The 22,802-nt window shown below is 35.0% G+C and overlaps 1 protein-coding gene across 1 annotated transcript in view; it reads left to right on the top strand.

The window, feature by feature from the left end:
• The first annotated feature begins 4,852 nt into the window (after nucleotides 1-4,852).
• LOC138694400 (muscle segmentation homeobox-like) overlaps nucleotides 4,853-22,802 on the top strand; it is a 284,695-nt gene continuing 266,745 nt past the window's right edge. Inside the window, exon 1 of the mRNA XM_069818095.1 lies at nucleotides 4,853-5,901. Coding sequence (XP_069674196.1) covers nucleotides 5,058-5,901 — 844 coding nt within the window. The 5' untranslated portion in view covers nucleotides 4,853-5,057. The remainder of the gene's footprint in view (nucleotides 5,902-22,802) is intronic.

A 22,802-nucleotide genomic window follows, 5' to 3' on the forward strand; every position in this document is an offset into this window, starting at 1 on the left:
AACCTTATCTTAGCAACGATAGTTATTAATAAGTAAGCTAAAAGGGTGTAAAATGTGTAATTTTTTTATTGTAAATAGAATACAGTGACATTTATTGCAGGCTTAAATAATGCATGTGTGAAATTTTACTAGATTGAGTCAATTAAAGCCCTCGCCTTTCTTGATCTGACATATGTAGGCCTAGTAGGTAAGCTTATGAAATGAATAGTATTTTGAGTGTTTTCAGAACCTGGTTTTAGATTCGCTCTAGCTCAATATATTAATTAATATTTGAGGGGAAAAACTCGCTCCGGCGCCGGCAATCGAACCCGGGTCCTTGGTTCTACGTACCAAGCGCTCTGACCACTGAGCTACGCCGAATTCAATCCACAGCACCGGATCAGATCTTCCTCCCTCAATGTTTCCCTTTATGGCCTGACTCCAAATTAGTCATATATGTTGACCTATATGTCCATTGTCAACTACGAATGTCAATAAATTAAGTTAATAAACATGTTAATAAACTTAGTAAGCTCGGTACTGCATACGGGCTATACTCGTTTTCTACATGATTAATTTGTCGTCATATATTGTGACGTAACACAAACAATACGCCTAAGTGTGATTCAGAAACTACATTAACGAAACGAGCAGCTTACATGAGACAATATCGACAGCGTAAAAGAGAAGAAAATTTGAAGGGTTCAGAGCCATAGTGGGCCAAGTGCCATTTATTAAAAACGGAGAAAACAACGGTTAAAATTAAGTGATAACCATAATTTAAAGAAACATATAGCAAGTAATATAAAGTAGGCCTATACACTTTAAAATTAAATTATATGTCAACCTTCATTAAACAATGGTATTCACATAAATTTAACCCTTGCTTTCTCCGTTTTTAATAAATGGCGCTTGGCCCACTATGGCTCTGAACCCTTCATTTGTATGTAAATTCTGAAGTTGTTAAATCAGGTTATGTGCTGATTGAATTAGACTAGTTATGGTTATAGAAATCGAAAACGGGGAGAATCTTCTAATGCTACAAAAACAAATACAAATATTTCTAAAACTGGTGAACAGAGAATTTCTGAGTACAATAAATAGTAAACTGCAAAAAATATTAACTATAATATGGGCCTAACTTATATATGTACAGGGTGATCCGAAAAAATGTAATGTTTTAAAATTTCTTTTCAGATCGAAAAATTAGGCCTAAATTTTGTTCATATCAAATTTCTGCATATTTAAAGGACGAACCCGTAAATTCTTTCAATCATTCATTATCATAATACCCTGCTCTCTTAAATTGACTGAGCATATTGGGAATTAAATCATTGGTTTTCCCAAAACACGCTATGAAATATTTAATATAATTAAAACAATTTTTATCTCGAAAAGGAAGCAAAATTGACCTAATTGAATTATAATTTTTTGTTTCAAATAACTTATCTCAAAGAATATACCCCTGTATTGAAGACATTATTTATGGCTCATTCTGTATAAATTAGCCCCATCATACTCAATGGCGAAAAAACTATCTCAGAACTGTGGTTCCGCTAGCATTGCTTTATAATTAATTATGTAGGCTACTTAATTTAAAGTAATAAGCTATCTAACAAATAATAACGATTAAATTTATTTTTATGCTTAAGTCAGTCATGTCAATTGATGCCCATAGGAGCATGCGCGCGCTTTAGAGCTCAGGAGAGCCTGAGCGCTTTACAGAGGAAAGGAAAGAGACAGACGAAAGAGTTGTATAATGCCCCTTGGTCGAGCTATATTCAGGGATGGCCAGAACTGATTCAATATATAAAGGGAAGAAACTTTTTAAAACTGTATCCATGTTAATTTTTAGATTTGTATAAGTGCATTATAAGAATGTAAGTTTTAATTTTAATGCTCATTTTTACAAGTTTGATTTTTTTTTATCCAAAATAAATATTTTCTCAACTTTTTTTAATAGAAAAGTGAAATTTTCAGATATAGGCATATTTATTTAGTAGCCTTAAAGAATGTTTTCGTGAATCCAATATATCGTAAATACGTATTGCTGAAGATAGTGTAGTGATAATTTTGAAAATATTCGCATGGAAATTGTTTGTAAGGAAATGAATTAACAAAGCAACTACTGTTACATCATAAACAAAAGATACGTGCCCATGTGTTGTAAAATTGTCAGCTCTATAGCTTCAGCAGATTTCGAGAAAATAATTTAATATTATGATAGGAAGTTGCTCACCAATATCACCTTAAAAGCATAATGCGATAAGAGTTTTGTAAAGGAATATTAGTTACACTTAAAACATATATAGCACCTAGATAACTTTTCTTTGTACTGATTAGTTTATTGATTACTTTTATAAGGCTAAAGGACCATCAATATCAATTCCAACTTATCATGTCATACTCAATCTCTTTTTTGGGGATATCACTTTCTTTATGAATAATGTGTTTAATCCATTTAGTACAGTATAGTTGTATTACTATGGAATTTAAGAGAATATTCCTTCTTAACTCATTATTATGTTATTAAAGTTTAAAACACAACTGCAATATTAAGAAATTGGTATTAGTACTTTTGTTTTACAGACAATATAGATAATATCAAACAGAAAGAAGCCATATAGGCCTAAAAATAACGACATAAAATTTCACGTTCCGTTTGAAGTTTGTGCACCACTGTTTTCTTAATCCAACAGGCTGCTTATTCATACACGCAACCCTTTCTCTTTCCATACTTAGCGCTTGATACCCGCGCATGACGTCAAGGTCAGAAAAATGCGCTTGCCTTGACATCACTGGCTTAAGTAAAAGTAACTGCTAGGCCTATACATTTGGCAACACGTTTTAATTAATAGGCTACGGCGCTGATTGAAAAGTGATATGAACAAATAACAGCCCTCTTAGGGATGATTCAGCGCGCCAGCTTTCGGCAGTAAAATCTCACAACTTATAGGCCTACATTAGAGTACAGATGTAATTTATTCGCTTATCTTATAGTAGGCCTAAGTACTGGAACTGTCGAACATTCTCTATTACACATTTCTAGACAATTAATGGAAAATAACAACAAGGACGATTAGACGATTAGCGTTGTCAGAAGTATGAAGAAGGTAAAAGAAAAAGGTTTAACATGTAACATTTGAAGTATTTTTTTTTATAATTGCCTGCTATCAATTTTACAAAAATTAACGTTTAAATGTAGGCTAATGTTTAAAAATATATTTTATGCTCGACCATGCCGAAATGTAGTAATTATACATCTGGTAGTAGCCTTTTAATGCACCTCATTAAAGTACACCTATTCATTATAATTCAGTTGTTCAGCCAACGAGAAATCACCTTTGTACTGATTGTACCATTATAAAACCGCAAGTATCGATTATTCTCGGATATGCAATCGAAAGACAATTAGCGAAAAGTCACGGAGACTGGAAATTCAATACTGTCGCAGAAGATTATGTTGTGTTACTGTAATAATTAGCGTTAATTGTAAATAATATTCAAATAAATTCAATTTGTCACCTCGTTTTTCAATTCTAAATCAATTTCCAGGTTATAACAAGCCTAATGTTCATGTTATTCTCTAGATTATATCAAGGTCAATGACATTCGTGTTTCGGAAAAAATCAATACTTTCGCGTCTGCGCACATCTCACAATTCAGGTCAGTTCCACTCCTCACTTACATAACCATAACATGAATACTTAATAATTTCAAGTTAGAAATATGGTCGAGCATAAAAAGTCGTATGAAACTTGCCTATAATAGTAATTAAGACGCTCATATGAAAATTATGAAACTCGCTTGCGCTCGTTTCATAAACAAACATACTCGCGTCTTAATTACTACCATTATAGGCTCGTTGCATAATGTACTATATTAAAATCAACGTTATAATATTAAGCCATGCAATTAACTTTTTCTTCAAGAATTCAAATTTTCTCTAATCCCCCATCACAATAATTACGGTAAGAATTGTCATGAAAATTCCACACGACAAAATTCTTATCCCCCCCCCCCCCAAACGAATTGCTTTGTTGCTAATCTTACACAGCTCCTGCTACTGAAAAAGATGCAAGAATGTAAACAGTAAGTAGACCTACATTTTGTGCTAAAATCGATCTACAAATAATCCTTAGTTACGTCAGAATAATAAGCTATTATAGGCCTATTTAAACGTAACACACTAGCTATAATTTTACCTCCGTCGGGTAGAGAGCTCTGGCTCTATCCCTTGAATACATCACAAATTTTATTTTTCAATGACTGGACTCTAGTGTAATATGTTGTTCACTTCAGTCACATCGGGTCGCGAACCCCGTCCTTTCGACTTCTCGCGTGGCTGGAAGTCTGGCTCTCGAAAAGTTTCAATCGAGCACCAAATTCGAGGCTGGCGGAGTTTTTGCGGGCATAAATCTCTGTGACAGGAGCGCTCATATCGATGTCCACAATAACATTATGTCCTTTGTACTTTGTACATCGAAATAGACCCATTATATGCGACCAAGTCCACCACAACAATACATTATATAATTAAACCGTAAATAAACGCTTTACACAGATGTAACGCCGAACCCACTTCACCACGGCCATATGTAATTTATCAAACAAGTTAACAAGAGGGGATGGGGAAGGAGGCATGACAAAAAAAGCTAATAACAATAAAAAAGCGAGAAAGGGGATGTTTTTGTAACGTCGACTCGCTATTGGCTGTAAAACCGTTTTCTAAAGAGTGGATCTCATTAAAAACGAAGTGAATTTGAGGGGCGGAGTCGGAGAGGAGTTGGCTCCTCCCACGGGAGCCGCCCCTGAAGTGAGTTCTCCGTCTCGCTCCGGACTGACGCTCTCGCTCGCTCCACGGACTGCAGGCAGCACCGCGCTGGCCCGCCGACAGTACTGGTCTGGGCCTCTCCCGCGACGGGTGCTAGAGTTCGTGCGACCGGGAGAGGAGAAAGGGGTTGCAACCCCCACCCCACGAAGAAAAAAAATCAAGGGACCTGATCTCGGCGTGTGCGTTAGCGTGTGGTAACATGAGTGCAGTGTCGTAAGGATCCGACGCGCTGCCGCTACGCTCCATGCTGGAGGAATCCCCCGCTGCTAGCATGACCGTGTTGAAATTGAGCCACCACCACCAGCAGCAACTCTCCTCCAAGGACAAGCACGTCGGGGTGGCCACGGGGGGCGGAGTCGCGGGGGCGGCAACCGGCGGGGGCGGCATCTCCTCGACGGCCGCCGCCAAGATGGACTCCGCGATGCACCTGGACTCCGGCGACGAGGCAACGACCAAACCACCGGCGCCGCAAGTGCCGCCGGCGAGCCACAGCAACCACCAGCAAACCACCAACTCGCGGCCAAGCCACATAAGTTTCAGCGTCGCCGCCCTCCTCGCGGACACCCGGCCGTCTCCCCCGCGACGCAGGTCGTCGCCGTCGTTCTTATCACAGTCGCCGCCTCTTGAGACGACGGCGCCGTACCAGTCGGAGCACCCTCTGACGTCCTCGGAGGACGAACTGAACGATGACGAGGACGCGGAGTCGGGGCAGGGCAGTGTGGTGGACGTCGAGGTCCTCAGAGACTCTAATTCCCCCGTGAATACCCCGACGCCGACATCGACGCCGACGCCGATGACGCCGCCCCCCTCGAGGCTCGGCGGCTTCATGCTGGCGGGCGGCCACACGCCGGGGGCCGGCATGGTCACCCCGGTGCGCCCCACGCCGTTCTCGGCCCTGGCGGCGGCGGCGGCGGCGTACTCCGCAGGCCTGCAGCACCACCACCCAGCCGCGCACCACCAGCCCAACTCCTGGGCCACCTCCACCCTCGTGGGGCACTACCCCGGCGCCATGTTTCCGGGGGCGACGTCCGCCATGGGGCCCGCGGCGGCGGCAGCGGCCTTCGCGGCAGGCCTGGGAGGACCTCCAGGTAAGATCGGCTCACTGAGCTCGCGCTTGTCAGGAAGAACTGGCTCACGTCAGCTGTACTTGCTTGACCCTCAGTATCAGATATTCCCTTCCCATTATAAATAAAATATCGTATTCATAACAAATATGATCGCCATGAACACATCGTAAAATTATTTAAGCCAGAAATACCTCTCCGATAAACTTTATATCAATGCTATTTTGTAGGAATAAATATTACTTGCGAACTGTTTGCCTTAATGTTTACTCTCATATAAAAGTACTTTGTAATTGAATTATGAATATGGATTCTTTTCTCACTATTAAAAGGAAATATTATAGTAAATATAATCTTCAAACCATAACAAAACAATAAGGTCGCCATGAACTGATCGAAAAATGATTTAAGCCAGAAATACCTCTACGATAAACTTTATATTAATACTATTTTGTAGGAATAAATATGACTTGCGAAATGTTCGCCTTAATGTTTACTCTCATATAAAAGTACTTCGTAATTTAATTATGAATATAGATTTTTCCTCGCTATTAAAAGGAAATTTTGTAGTAAATATAATCTTCATACCATAACAAAATAATAAGATTAGATAGATAGATAGTTTATTTTGCAAAAACATGTGGAACGTGTATGGCATCGTCATATACAATTTAAAATACATGATATCATACAATGGATACAAATTAAGATACATGAATATTAAAAAACTCATCGACATCATACAATGGATTTGCCAATAATATAGTCCTAATTCGTGTCCTAAACACTCGGAATGGAAGATTCCTTATATCAACAGGTAGACTATTAAATAATTTAAAAGCAAAGAATAGAAAACTGTTTTGAGTAATACTGTATTTACATTTGTCAATATATAAATTTGTATTATTTCTTGTAGAATATTTATAAACAGAAGTACATGCTATGTAATTATTAATGTTATTCCGAATGTAAAGAAGACAGGCCAATACATACATAGACGGCAATGTCAAGATTTGTGACCTTATAAAAAGAGGTTTACAATGAGTCGTATTTGGTACTCCATAAATTAATCTTAAAGCTTTCTTTTGTAATATGAAAAGAGCTTGAGCAGAAGTATGGTGACCCCAAAGAATAATACCATAATTTAAATGACTTTGTATATGGCTATGAAATATTGTAAACAATACCTTGTTAGGTAAATTATTCCTTAACAACCTTAACATATATAGGCCTTTACTTAATTTTTTAGCAACATAGTCAACATGAGTTTTCCATCCCATTCTAGGCTCAAGAAAGATGCCAAGAAACCTAACAGCAGTATTACTAACAGTAGTAAGACGATTAATACCAAAGTTTAATTTAACAGTTTTGTTAGAATTAATCATAAGGTTATTCGCACTACACCAATCAACAACCCTACTTGATACATCAGCAAGTTCCATAGACAATATGTCACTATTGATTGCCATGAACTGGTGGAAAAATTATTGAAACCATGAAATATCGCTACGATAAACTTGATATTAATACTAGTTCATAGCAATAAAATATGACTTTCCATTCTTTATAAAATGTTCGTCTTCATGTGTACGCTCATATCGATAGTAATTTGTAACTGAATTCTATGGCTCCAAGGCAAAATGTGATGTCATTTCGTGCAATTTTTCAGGAAGGAGCATTTAATTTGTGAACGACAGTGTAAAACCATAGTAATCATGTTTCATAACAACGGATTAGAGAGAAAAATAATAGGCTAGAGATATACATGTCATCCTTAGCCACAATAAAAACACCATCAGGATGCACAAGATAGTAATCGCAAAAGTATATTTTCGTCAAAAACTGACATAGTAGGCTATCATCTTTTGCTTTGGATCTACAGAATTATGAATTTTATGTGTTCTCTACCGACTATAAGAGCAAATACGAATAGCCTAAGTTTATAGCAAATACAATCTTCATATCATAACAAATACGATCGGCATAAACAAATCGAAAAATTATCGATGTCATGAAATATCGCTAGACCATAAACTTTATTTTAAATGTTATTTTATAGGAATAAATATGACTGACCATTCTTTGTGGAGAGTTTGCCTTAATGTGAACTCTCATATCAGGAATAGATTGTAAAGGAATTATTAATAATTGTGGGTTATTTTCTGACTATCAAGAACAAATAGATAGTAACAAATATCTTCATAACTGGAGCCTTGTTGTTTACACATTTATAATACTTGAAACAGGTGCAAAAACGGCATTTAGAAACATGAAAAAGGCACTGTAAATTTAAGAAAAGAACAATGAGCAGACAATTTGCAATTACACATGAAAGAGACAATGTAATTAAAAAAGCGTGATATATTTTATTAGCTAGTTTAGAGGTAGGGAATTCATGCAAATACTGTACTTTGGTATTAACTGTATAGGCTATTAATCTACAACAAGGTACAATTTTAGATTTTCTGATGTTATAACTTATAACTTACTCTACCTTCTATCGGATAGAACACATTTCATCACAGAAAAAAGATCGTTCCACATTAACTGAAGTATGTATGAAGCAAGCTAATGTAGACGAGCTTTCGTCTACCACAACTGAGATGTTTAAGATAGCCTAAATTTTTTCTAACATTTCCCACAGAAGCAGCGAAATTAGAATTTCAAAAATTAATGCGGAAACACTTCCGATTTTCAGCAACTAAATCTGCAATTTAGCACATTTTATTGCGCTTGTACCTACACGATTCTTTAAGTGCAGAGAGAGTTTTATGAATGAGCCGGTACTGTCTCAAAGGAAGATCCAGAAGCTATGATTTAAGTGGGCGGAGAAGATTTTAGGCGTGCTGGTAATTCAGATTGTATAATAAAATGAGTTCTATGAAGGATTACCACTATGATAGTCATTAATAATCTTACACAATTTAGGAGTAAGTTGAAGGCAATTGAAATGTTGGCTGTTAAAATAACTTAAAAGTAGTAAAAAAATAAATATACTTTCAATTTATTTTTGAAATGCAAAGGGGCAAAAATGGGCACTTATTTTTAAAATAGGCAGAAAAGATTGAATAGGCAAAAATAGGTGAAATAAAAGTTGGCCTCTGCTCATAAATATAGTAGGTAAATTGAATTATACAAATTTGACATAACGTCAACCCAGTAATGAAAGGCATTTTGCAAAATATCCGGTCTCTAATCATAACAAATAGGCCTATGATCGCCATGGAAAGATCGGAAAAGTATCAAAGCCTGAAATATCACCATGATAAATTTTATATAAATGCTATTTTATAGGAATAAATATGACCGACCATTATTTGCGAAATGTACGCCCTAATGTGTAGGTTGATATCAAGAATAGTTTGTAATTGAATTATCCTATGAATACGGGTTCCATTATGAATATTTAAAGGGAATTAGTATCAAATATCATCTTCATGACGGACTGAAAAAGCAAAAGCTACAAAATCGTTAATAGCACTAATAAAAGAAATGTTTAATGTAATTTCATAGCAATAAATGACTAATATTTATTCTTAACTCATCATCTGTCCATCTCACCCCGATGAAATTCTAGAGCCAACCCTACCAACAAGTAGGAGGGTCTTGCCAATTAGAGATTTTTCGGGCTTATCTTTCTAATAATCTATCGCTGTTATTAGGCTCTGATAAGGTGTAACTTATTTCAATTCATATTCGGATTGTCCATATGACAAGTTCTAATATCACTAATAGAAAATGTTTACATAGTACCAAGGGGGCAGGTACACCATTGGACTGGAAAAATGTAGTGAAATTAATTTCCTTTTTATATCTCAGCTACTATAAAAGCTAAATTAACAAAACTTTTCATGCTTTAATGCCTACTATACATACATTACACTTTATAAAACACTGTTCAGAATATTAAAATGGCTAATAATTACCAGTAAAAATAATATCAAATTTGCATAATTTTTTACAACCGTAAAGAATTTACACAATAAATAAATATGCAATTAATTAAATGTCTGAATGATTCTTTTACTGGAAAGTTTTAAAGACCTACATCACCAACATAGTCTAGGATCAAGAAATATATATTTTGTCTTAATCGTTACCGCCAATATTAAATTTTCTAAAATATTTTAATAACAACAAAATATTTCATAAAAGAATAGGTAAAAGATCTTAGATTATGTTGTTGCTGTTGGCCTTTAGAACATTTCTGTAAAATAATCGTGCAGATATTTAATTAATTATAGATTTTATTATGTGAATGCTTTACGGTTGTAAAAAAATTATGCAAATTTGATGTTATTTTTACACATAATTATTAGCTATTTTAATATTCTGAATAGTGTTTTATAAAGTGTAATGTTTGTATATTAAGCACGAAAAGTTTTGTTCATTCAGCTTTTATAGTAGCTGAGCTATAAAAATAAACGAATTCCACTAAATTTTTGCAGTCTATTGGTGTGCCGAATTCCACTAAATTTTTGCAGTCCATTGGTGTGCCTCCTCCTTAATATGAATAAAAATGACCGATTTTTCAATACGAAAGTAGTTTCTATCATTTTATGTTTACAATGTCAGTCTGAGATACTTTCTGACAAGTAAAAAGAAAGTATCTTAACAAATATACTATCGTCAACGCTAAGAGAATCCTTAATAGCACTAATACAAAAATGTTTAATACAATTTAATAGAAATAAATATGACTAATAATTCTTAGCTAATTATTTGTCTCCGTTATTATACTCTGAAAAGGAGTAGTTTATTTCAGTTCTTATCCCGATCGTCAATATGACAACTTGTAATATCACTAGTAGAAAATGTTTAGGTAGTATATAATGTGGACAAAAACGACTGACATTTCTTGGATAAATAATTATTGTCCTAAGACTAGGCTCAGGACAAGAGTAGTGTCTGTAATTGTAGGCCTATGTCTAGAATAACAGTCTGAGATATTATTCCTGGCAAATAAAACCAAGGAATCCTAACAGATACCATCGCCAATGTATGACGAAGTTATTTCGGAGCTAAGAAATTATTTCATAAAATAAATAGTTTTAAACACAATTCAGCATGAAAAAATTGAATAAAAAACAGTATGAGACGATTTAACACAAAATTAGATTTAGAACGCGAGTAGCTTATTCTGAACGAACTTTATTATCTAGATGGTCAGTTATGGAATAATTCTTAATTGATTCAGAGAAAAGTGCTGTAGATATTATGAATTTATAACCGTAGTAGCAGGTCGAAAAGATAAGAGAATTCGCAAAATCTCAAACAGAAAACATTATACAGCAATATTAGCATTAAAAATCAAAGTTATGTAATTATTTGCGAAGTATTTGTCTCAAAAACTAGAATACTACGAGTGGTGTACAGAAATTGTTCTATCTAGACTATTAGTTGAAGACATTTTGAACAGTAAAATATTGCAGAAAATAACACCGTCGTAAATGGTCAAGATAAGAAAACCCTAAAAATAGGATGTTTTGTGTTCTATTCTGTGAGAAGAAAGACTCTAAGTTATAAGAACTCTATGGTGTTTGGTCAGAAGATGATAACTCTGAAAATGGCCTCTTTAGCTGAAAGCGCAGCCTTATATAAAAACAGTTCTCTTTTCTTTGGTATAGTCGTGATATCTCTATCTAATCTTATCTTATTTTGATTCACATTTGTATGTAAACTACTAGTGTGTAATTATGATTTGTATAGGAAAAGTGAAAATAAAAATGCTGGTATCTCAAAACAAGTTTTTGGGAGTTATCATGTTTTGACCAAACACCACAGAACTGCGAAGGCTGGTTCACAATAAACCGGGAACGAGAACCAGAATGAAAACGAGAAGCAGAGGACGTGAATATGAAAATGTTTGATTCACAATAAACCGAGAACGTAGACGACTATGCATATCGATATGCAAGTCAGTAACGATATGTAAAGTCGATATTATGCATCTGATGTTATTTGTGTATAATTGATCAATGGCGTTCTTTCATGAGTACAAGGCAGCCAACAGAAACATAGGTTAACCAACTTCGAAATTTCAACTGAAACATTTCATTAGGTACGGTACTAAAAATATGCCCATGCATCTTTATTATGACAACGTATTTTAAGTCCACCATGACGTAAAATAATTAGAGAAGAAACATTTGTAATAGAACAAAAATGAACACAACAATAGTTATTGAATTGAAGCATGAATATGTAGTGTGTAATACAACCAATACAGTAATAAAATATGATTCACTTACGATCGGTGTTCAAAGATGCAGCTATTTCTCATCTTTATACGAGGCGCGCCGCTTTTCGTAAACGTGAGGATTTTCCTCAACACTCAATATTAGAATCTCATCAAATAAAACTTGCTCCATGATGCACAGCACACAACAAAATAATGCATAGGTTATGTCACAGTCTTCTTGCTACAAAATATACGACGACAAAATAGCTTTTAGATGGCAATAGAATGAATCTAGTGGGTTGTGATCGGAAATGTGAACGCCGAAGTTGAAACTTGGCCAACTCTCCGTTCCCGATCCCGGCAAGCTTTTCGTTAATTGTGAATGCTCATATTTAAATGCACACATTTTAACAATTTTACCGTTTTCGTTTTCGTTCCTATTCTCGTTTCCAGTTTATTGTGAACCAGCCTTGACAGATTATTCTTTAAGATAACATAGCCTATTTGTTTTAGTGGGTGTAACTAAGCTCAGATAACAACGAATAGTCTATTTCTGGTGTTCTCCCGGGACTGTACAACGAGGTATTCCTTTGTGCGAGATCGTGCGTATTTGCTTGGTTTCAGCACAAAATCAATCCGCGGAAAGTCTAAAATTCCACATTCAGTATTCCCAACCTAACACACATAACAATTTCCCTCTTCTTGCCGCTTAAATGACATATTGATTTTACTGCTTTAAGCTTTTAACATATTACTTTTAGAGACGTTCAATATAGTAATAATTATAAATTGGAAACTTACCACTACAATTTCACCTAAATTGCACTCTTAATTATTGTTTTTAAATATTTGCAAAAATTAAGTAAACTCTACAACTCCACTAAAGTTACTGCATTTCGTGATGCAAGTAACATTAAGGAAGCCGTGAAAAATTCAACAAGATTCCAGATTCATCATAGACTGGGGGAAAAAAAGACAGACGTATATCACGGCCTGCTGGAGTACAGTAAACAAAGAAAATATTTTAAAGCAACAATGTTGAAGATAGATATTTTTGTTTTGCAAATTTGACGTCATTTAACAGAAACCAAGATAGAGATTTCATCGCAACTAATTAGAAATTTCTCTTTCAGGTGTGTAATAAACGATCTTCGCACAAAATAATGTACGATACACGAGCGGTATGTTTCCTTTCAATTCTCAGAAATTAAAAAAGCTCAACTACGTTTCGCTTTTTCAAACTTTTCCTCGAACATGAAAACTTCAACATACCGCTCTTGTAACGCATATTACTATTATTTCAATAGACTCCAAAGTAAAAAATCGTCGTAACATCGAAAATCCGATAGAGATAACGAAGTCCGTTATATCACTAAAAGAAAAGTTTTAAATGCAATTTTTATTGGAAGAAATACGATTTAAAATCCACGTGAGATTATTTGTCGGTGAAATATTTGCCCTAACTGACGAAATCCTGTAAAAAAAAACGAAATTCCATAGAAAACAGAATGCTGTATTAATAGTGATTCTCCACGTGGTTCCGTCTGTCTGTCCGTTTATCCTGCATCCCTCCAGGCTGTCATTAGTGCGGTTACACCTCCTGCTACCTGAATTGCTGATCCTGAAAATTGAAGATAACAATAACAACCATCTGCTAGACCACATGGCAAGATTGGTGACCTATAATTTAGCAAGGTCAGATAAGGGGACGGTATAGCTAACAGCCTTAAACAATCGGATCTGGAGAACACCTTTCGCCCCTTCTGAAGATCAGCAAATTATAAAATTGATTTCTAGTATGGAAGATAAGTTATTGCAGAATCAGAATTACAACACTACAGTATAACTTACTATGCTGTGCGAATTTTAATAGAAATAAAATAAATTATAATTCTGACTGCATTATTCCTAGCAGCTGTGTATGTCCCTTCATGAAAATTTCTGATAAAGTAAAATATTTAGGTATTATAAATGTTTAACACTTAAGACTGGACAAACAAATAACATTTTTAAGCTATGTAACAGATTGCATAGAACTAATATACAATAAATTTATTATCTATCCTTCATTAATTTTTACAAATGTATGATTTATGTATATATGGAGGGTAGCTGCGAATATATTGAATAAGCAGTTGTGGACAGCCGATAAGGGGTGGTCCTCCAGCTTGGGGGTTGGGCGAAGGGCTAACAACCCATCACCGTAAAAAACACCTTGTTACGAAACCTAACAATAAGCCTCGGAATGGGACTGATTCTCCGGCACGACCACAGCAAAAACAGTTATAATACCGGTTGTTCTGTATGGCTGTGAAACTTGGACTCTCACTTTGAGAGAGGAACAGAGATTGAGGGTTTTTGAGAATAAGGTTCTTAGGAAAATATTTGGGGCTAAAAGGGATGAAGTTACAGGAGAATGGAGAAAGTTACACAACGCAGAGCTGCACGCATTGTATCCTTCACCTGACATAATTAGGAACATTAAATCCAGACGTTTGAGATGGGCAGGACATGTAGCACGTATGGGCGAATCCAGAAATGCTTATAGAGTGTTAGTTGGGAGGCCAGAGGGGAAAAGACCTTTGGGGAGGCCGAGACGTAGTTGGGAAGATAATATTAAAATGGATTTGAGGGAGGTGGGATATAATGATAGAGACTGGATTAATCTTGCTCAGGATAGGGACCAATGGCGGGCTTATGTGAGGGTGGCAATGAACCTTCGGGTTCCTTAAAAGCCATTTGTAAGTAAGTAAGTAAGTAAGGTTTATTATAATCCACAACTCTTTACGGCAGTATAGAGGAGTAGTTGTGTGAAATAATTCATTACTCCTCAAAATTTGCTCCAAAAGCGTATTATACAAATTTGCTTCTCAGAACCTGTTTCCTATCAACCTAATTTAATTTTATCAGAATTTAAGATATTCAGTGTTTAATAAATTTATAAATCATTTTTAATACGATACATTTACAAAAATTACAATTCCACGTTCAATTTACACAAATAGGTGCTGTATGGTAGTCTACTACATAGAAGTAACCGGGCAAATCCATTAATTGAACCTAAACGTTTTACAACTTCTTGTCTAAAACACAGCTCAGGTTTTGGTCCTATAGGCTACTATAATCTAATTATCTTTTTAAAAATAAGTCTGCATTAACAAGTCACAATAATAAAATACTCAAGAGAAAAATTCAACATTTTATTATAAAATGTATTTAATACATTTCTTATTATTTCTTTTGTATATTCTTTCCTAAATCATGTTTATTTCCTTATAGCCTACGGTCTCTTGTTTAGAGCTGAAGAGGTATACCCATTAAAAATCCTTCAAGATTTATTGAGCTTGTCAGTAGAGTTCCTATGCGAGATTGTTGTCCAATTAATAAAAGATTCTCTTTCATATAATACTGCATGACCATGTGTACTTATAAGAACACACAGACACATATACCCCATAAATTAAAACTGAAAATAAAATAACTACAACTTTTGAAAAAAAAAAAATCCTAATATTCTGGACCCCTAGCTGTCACCTGATATTACAAGCAAATGAATAAAATATATTATTTCTCTCTTAAGATATTAGAATACGCAGATGACCAAGTAATTGTGACAAAAACTGATGATGAATTGTAGAAGAAAATTTTTAGACTTAATCAGATTGTCTTATTGACAAAATATAATTTAAACTCCAACTAAAGAAATCAAGGTAATGATATCCCATGGAAAAAGACAGAGAAAATACACACTCTTTAGTGTGTTAAATAATAGGAATAATAGAATAACCAATCAAGTTAACGATTTCAACTCTTTGGATTATAACATCTCTTTTTTTTTAATTAATTAGATATAACTATTAAAGTAATCCAATTTAAAGAAATAGGTGTAAAAATAGAGCATTGAACTAAAAAGAAACCAAAGACAGACAATCAAAATTCTATGAAGTTTTAGTAGTTACTATATTACTCTACGATTCAGATTATTGCATAACAAAGAAGGTAGATTAAAGAAAAATGTTACATAAACTGAAATGAAATTTTCTCCGTTCTTCTGAAAATTACACAAGAGAAGATAGATCCCTAATAAAAAAATAAAGGCAAGATCTAAACATATTTTAAATTTAAGAAAAATACACATTTAGACAAAAATTAGAGATACTATACAGGGTGTTTCAGAAATACTTTGAGAAACCTTGGAGGCATGTTCCTCACACAAAGTCAAGAAAAACATTCATATAAACGTCATATATCCGAAAATCCTTACTTTTTTAGTTATTAATGAAAGAACATAATGAAACATCTGTTAGATATTGTCAGCTTGGTAGCAAGTGTTGCAACTTTAATCAATTCAGAAACTCTTAACAAATATTCAAAATGTTCTCCTCTTGCTTCCACACACGCATGCGCTCGTCGGATCATGGACTCCTTGGCAACACATAGCCATCTAGGATACAATGGCTGCATCAGCAGACTTGTATCGATAACATCATTCGATTATCTAACAAAATGAATATTATTAACGGTTATAAATTTCAGTTAAGTTTTTGGATTGTACCTCGAAACGCGTTGAACGTAAACTTTCATTTTTATGAGTTTCTAAATTGATTAAAGTTGTCCCCAAGGTTTGTCAAAGTATTTCTTAAACACCCTGTATATTTATACAATGGACAGAAACGGATCCAAAAGAAAATATTACCTTACCAATGTATTAATAAATTATTAAGTAACTTACTGCAAAATTGATCAGTGTAGGTTATGAAAAGTTATAAAAATATTATATCCTACAACATTTCAGGAACAACGAGCATTAGAAACCAACCAACATTAGGAAATAACCCTTAATAATAAAAAAAAATATCACTAACATGGCTGAAAACAAATTAATGATTAATTACCATGCTTCTCTTACTTCTACTTCTCATCTTCCTCATTCTTCTCTTTTTTCTCTTACTGCTTCTCCTCTTTCTGCTCCACTCTTCCCTCCCTTATTTTACTTCTGCTTCTCCTCTTCCTCATCTTCTCTTCCTTCTGCTTGTTATCCTCCTCATTCTTCTCTTATTTCTACTTCTCTTCCTTATCTTACTTCTGCTTCTCCTCTTTCTGCTCTTCACTCTTCCCACCTTTCTTTTACTTCCGCTTCTCCTCTACACCATTCTTCTCTTCCTCCCCTTTCTTCAGTTTCTATTTCTGCTTTTCATTATTTTCTTCCTTCCCTTACTTCTGCTCCTTATTCTTCTCTTCCTCCTCTTACATCTGTTTCTTCTCTTTCTGTTCTTCATCATCTTATTTTTACTTTTCCTCTTTCTGCTCTTCCTCCTCTTACTTCCGCTTCTTCTCTTTCTGCTCTTCCACATTCTTCACTTCCTCCTCTTACATCTGTTTATTCTTTTTCTGTTCTTCATCACCTTACTTCTACTTTTCCTCTTTCTGCTCTTCCTCCTCTTACTTCCTCTTCTTCTCTTTCTGCTCTTCCACATTCTTCACTTCCTCCTCTGACATCTGTTTCTTCTCTTTCTGTTCTTCATCACCTTACTTCTACTTTTCCTCTTTCTGCTCTTCCTCCTCTTACTTCCTCTTCTTCTCTTTCTGCTCTTCCACATTCTTCATTTCCTCCTCTTATATTTGTTTCTTCTCTTTCTGTTCTCCATCATCTTATTTCTACTTCTCCTCTTTCTGCTCTTCCTCCTCTTACTTCCCCTTCTTCTCTTTCTGCTCTTCCACATTCTTCGCTTCCTCCTCTTACATCTTTTTCTTCTCTTTCTGTTCTTCATCACCTTACTTCTACTTTTCCTCTTTCTGCTCTTTCTCCTCTTACTTCCTCTTCTTCTCTTTCTGCTCTTCTACATTCTTCACTTCCTCCTCTTACATCTGTTTCTTCTCTTTCTGTTCTTCATCACCTTACTTCTACTTTTCCTCTTTTTGCTCTTCCTCCTCTTACTTTCGCTTCTTCTCTTTCTGTTCTTCCACATTCTTCGCTTCCTCCTCTTACATCTGTTTCTTCTCTTTCTGTTCCTCATCACCTTACTTCTACTTCTCATCTTTCTGCTCTTCCTCCTCTTACTTCCGCTTCTTCTCTTTCTGCTCTTCCACATTCTTCACTTCCTCCTCTTACATATGTTCCTTCTCTTTCTGTTTTTCGTCACCTTACTTCTACTTCTCCTCTTTCTGCTCTTCCTCCTCTTACTTCCGCTTCTTCTTCTTCTCCTCAACTTTATTCTATTCTTCTCTCTCTCTTTCTCTTGTTTTGTTCAGAAGTCAGATTCAATCCTAGGAACTTAAGTCTTTTCTGATCCTGTTTTCAGGAGCTAAGACAATACAAATCAGTTCTCAACCTAATGCTTACCGATAACTATTCCCTCAATTGTAAACATTTTCTTTATATTTGAAGTTGCCCCTCTATGAATCTAGTATGTAGTACTCTAGCCGCGGTGAAGTGACATCCATTAACGGTAAAGTATGAATAATTGAATGTCGAAGCAGCAGGTGATAGTCCGGACCCCTGCAGAGACTTTCGGAAATGCACAGCGTTGGCACTTTCAAGTGGATGACGTTTCACTTTTTGTGCTCTTACTTGGAGAACCTTACGTGACGACAGGGAAAGGAATAATACAGCGCTGAAGGTCTATAGATTAATATTATTTAGATAGTCGCAGGTCAACTCTCCGATCCATGAACTATAAATACACAAAACGTCGCAGAAAATTTTAAATTTATCAGGAAATCGGGGAAAAAACATACGGAAGGAATGTAATACAACATGTTACCAAAATAAATAAAAATCAATATATGTCGGGACTCCAAGCAGAGGTCGTAGAATAAAATGATTTCAAGGACCAGTTCTTGGGTAAGACTTGAAGGCGCAGGCTTCGTGACCCTGGAACTAGTCGCTAAAGAAAAAAAGAAATCTTAAAGAGGAGCACGTTTTTTAAAATTACATAAATCATTAATTTGTCCATACCAATATGTGCTTTAGGAGTAGGCTGAAGAACGACTGCAAAATACGGAATTCGAAGTTCATTGAAGGTTTGGATTTTTATTTCCTTACTATTTCAAAATTATGTATGTATGTATTTATTCACACTGCAATGGGTATATACCCGGTGGCAGTGGTAACTAATTACACTCAATAATGACAATAATAAACACAATTAATAAAAATACAATTAATAATAATACTAATAATTAATACTAACAATAATTTATAATAATAATAATAATAATAATAATAATAATAATAATAATAATAATAATAATAATAATAACAGGGAACATCCTAAATTAAATGAAGCACGATCACTTAAAATAACATTTAAAGTAAATCTAATTTGTGTCTTAACCCTAAGTTCGAACTAAAACCCACGAGTATGATATGTTCATATCTGCACAAGTACCTTTCAACACTACACTCATTTCGCTGTCAACTCACTCCTGCACTGGAACTACGACACATTTCACTGATTCTATCCTGATTTCACTAACACTTCAAAAACATTTCACTGTTCAAATACTTTGCACTGCCACTATAAACTATAAAGCTTCACTGACAGGAACACGTTTCACTTACACAACACACTTCACTGACACGACATAATTCTTCACTGATACAACACACTTCACTGACACAACATAGTCTAATTCTTCACTGATACAACACTTCAATAACAAAATATCAATTACACCCTTTAAATACTGTGTATAATTACCGTCTATTAGTAAAGTCCTTAAACCTACTTTTAAATACATTTTTGGTTATTGTAAAGCCTTTAGTAAGTGTGCAGGTAAAGCATTTCAGTCCCTGATAGTGCGATTGAGAAAATAAAACTTTCCAGTGTCCGTCCTCTGTCTTCTTTCCCTCAATTTATATGAGTGGTCGTTCCTTGAAGAGTAATTTGGCGGCTGCAATCTATTTTTTATTTCTCTCCAGGCAGGCTCACCTCTGTATGTTTTGAACAGTGCGCATAATCGAATTCGCGTTCTCCTGTCCGTGAGTGTGTCCCATTTTAATGGGGAATTTTTCCGACAACACTTGAGAGCCCGTTTTTTATTTCGTGGTTCACTCAACATCTGCCTCCTATAAAAATTGAACATTACAATATCATAACCGCGGAGAATAAAATGAACGTGGAAAATAGGAAAGATTGAAGAATTCTGGGTTTCCAGTGAAAGACCTACTCTGGGCAGAAAACTAAGAATGAATGAATATCATAATCAGGAGTAAAGGGCTATAGGAGCATGTTACTGATGACGTAACTTTCTTCTAGTGAATAAAGAAGATAACGAAATATTCTACTTTCTGTCTTTTGTAAGTGTGTGTGTGTGTGTGTGTGTGTGTGTGTGTGTAATGCCTACCCATTTCACTTAGCGTGATTCGAGGTCTACATACTGCGGATAGATGGCAGGACTGTGACCCATTTTCAAGTTGCACACCACTTCGGCGGGCCACGTTATGAATGATGTGTATCTGTGAAGAGTTATGTCGTGTACTAGAGTGAGTGTATGTGTAAGTGTTCGTGTAAGTGTAGTGTAGGGAATGGATGAGGATGATGATGGTGAGGAAGGGAGAAGGGGAAACGCGGTGCCGGCACGTAGCCTACTCCTGTCGAATAGCACCAAGGGGGCCGCCAGATTTAACGTCCCCATCCGACGGACGAAACACTATCAACAGTGACATATACCTTCTCTTCATATGTACAGCGGAGAGATTTGGAATTTAACCCAGGCATATTGGTGCACAATTTAATGATTAGAAGTTGTGCACCGCCATCTCTCCTAGTCCCGAGGTAGAAATTTTACATGAAAATTTCTGACCCCGCCGGGAATCGAACACTGGCCAACTACACTGGAGGTGTCTCTTGTAAGTCATAGTAAGGATTTCTGGACACTCTATCTGCTTAAGTACTAAGGAATGTGCTACTGAAGCTAAATGACAACTGTCAGCAGTACGGAATGATAAATGCAAACAAGTCGAAGAATATGGTTATCGTAAAAAATAGAAAAGGTAAACGTGCGAATTGCAAATAAGGTAGTACACGTGGGAGCTTCGAATAGTCTACTTGGGACGTACTACAGGCCTAAGTAGTAACATAAGCTGTTGTCAAGAAGCCAAAAGGATGAAATAAAAGGATGGCTATAGGAAAAGCATCTCCTGCGGACCATGGGAAAAAAAGAATTAAGGAACTGACTAATGAAGTGCTTTGTGTGAAGTGTGACACTACATGAATGCATGCATACATAATAATAATAATAATAATAATAATAATAATAATAATAATAATAATAATAATAACAATAATGTTTTATTTTCGCTGGCAGAGTTAAGGCCATAAGGCCTTCTCTTCCACTCATCCAACCTTAATCAATACAATACATATTTAAATTGCGAATATTTACACTACACTTAAAAGATTATCCAGCAATATTCTTCAGTTAGTTTTAACGACTAGTAGACTACATATTTATTTAAATTTAGATAAACCTATAAGATAAAGTAGTAACTTAATTTATGAGCTAATTTAATTCAATCAATTATAATTAATTTGAGATTTGAGATAGCTAGTAAAATGATGAAAATTAATTTAATATAAGCTTACTATAACTATGTTACAGGGAGAAAAAAAAAATATATATATATATTTCTATAATGAGAATATTAATGTAATTGTCATTAGAGGTTTTGTAAATCTATTTAGAGAAATTAATGATAATAATAAGAATGGACAGATGTTAGTTTCATTATATGTAATAAATATTAATCAGCAGTTAATTTGTTAAGTAAGAATTTATGTAATTTTGACCTAAATGAAGTTATTGTCCAACAACCCCCTACATCACTCGGTAGCGAGTTCCAATTTCTAGCAACTGAAACTATGGAAGATGAAGAATATAAAGATGTCTTGTGGTAGGGTATAATGAGTAAATTGTTATTATGAGATCTTGTACTTAGCTGATGAAATGCGGATAAATTTTGAAAACGTGAAGCCAAATAGATACATACATACATACATACATACATACATACATACATACATACATACATACATACATACATACATACATACACATTGTCAATTCGAAAAGTAATTAAAGTAAATTATGAAAACGAGAAAATAATAAGTAACTTTAAAACTCTTGTCTGCGAACTTAAGTATCCAAGTAAGTTATTTGAAATGTTCTCTACGGAGAAGTTATTTCCCAAAAAAGCATATGTAAATCTGACTGGAAATTTGAAACTGTCAGTTATAAATGGACGTCTATTATGAAAAGTTTCATTGGAAACGATAAGGAATGTAAAGTCAGCCACTTTAGAAAGTAAAAAAATATATATATATCCTCTGCTTAAAATGAAATCACACGTATTGTTGCTTAATATTCAGACTCCAGCAATTTATCTCTAAACAAAGCAATTTATTTATATAATTTGACATAAAATATAGCCTAGCTGGCAACTCTAACAGCAAGTTAAGAACTCCGCGAGTGATAGCATTCACAAGGAATGTTATATTGCATCTTGAACTTCAAAGGACAACTCTATCATTAGTTTTACATGTGGGTTACATAATCGTCATGTAATAACCCGCATTAGCACCAAATTAGGCCCAGTGTCGTGTTAATCACACGAAACGAAAGACACAATACGTCTTCTGACGTCAGGTTGGGTAAGTACGAAAATTAACATAGGCCTAAGTAGGCGGCGGATGTTGATGAAATATCATTATTTTTCTTTTAACTTCGAAACAATGTCCTT

This window comes from Periplaneta americana, chromosome 1 (genome assembly GCF_040183065.1).
Source record: "Periplaneta americana isolate PAMFEO1 chromosome 1, P.americana_PAMFEO1_priV1, whole genome shotgun sequence".
NCBI lineage: Eukaryota > Metazoa > Arthropoda > Insecta > Blattodea > Blattidae > Periplaneta > Periplaneta americana.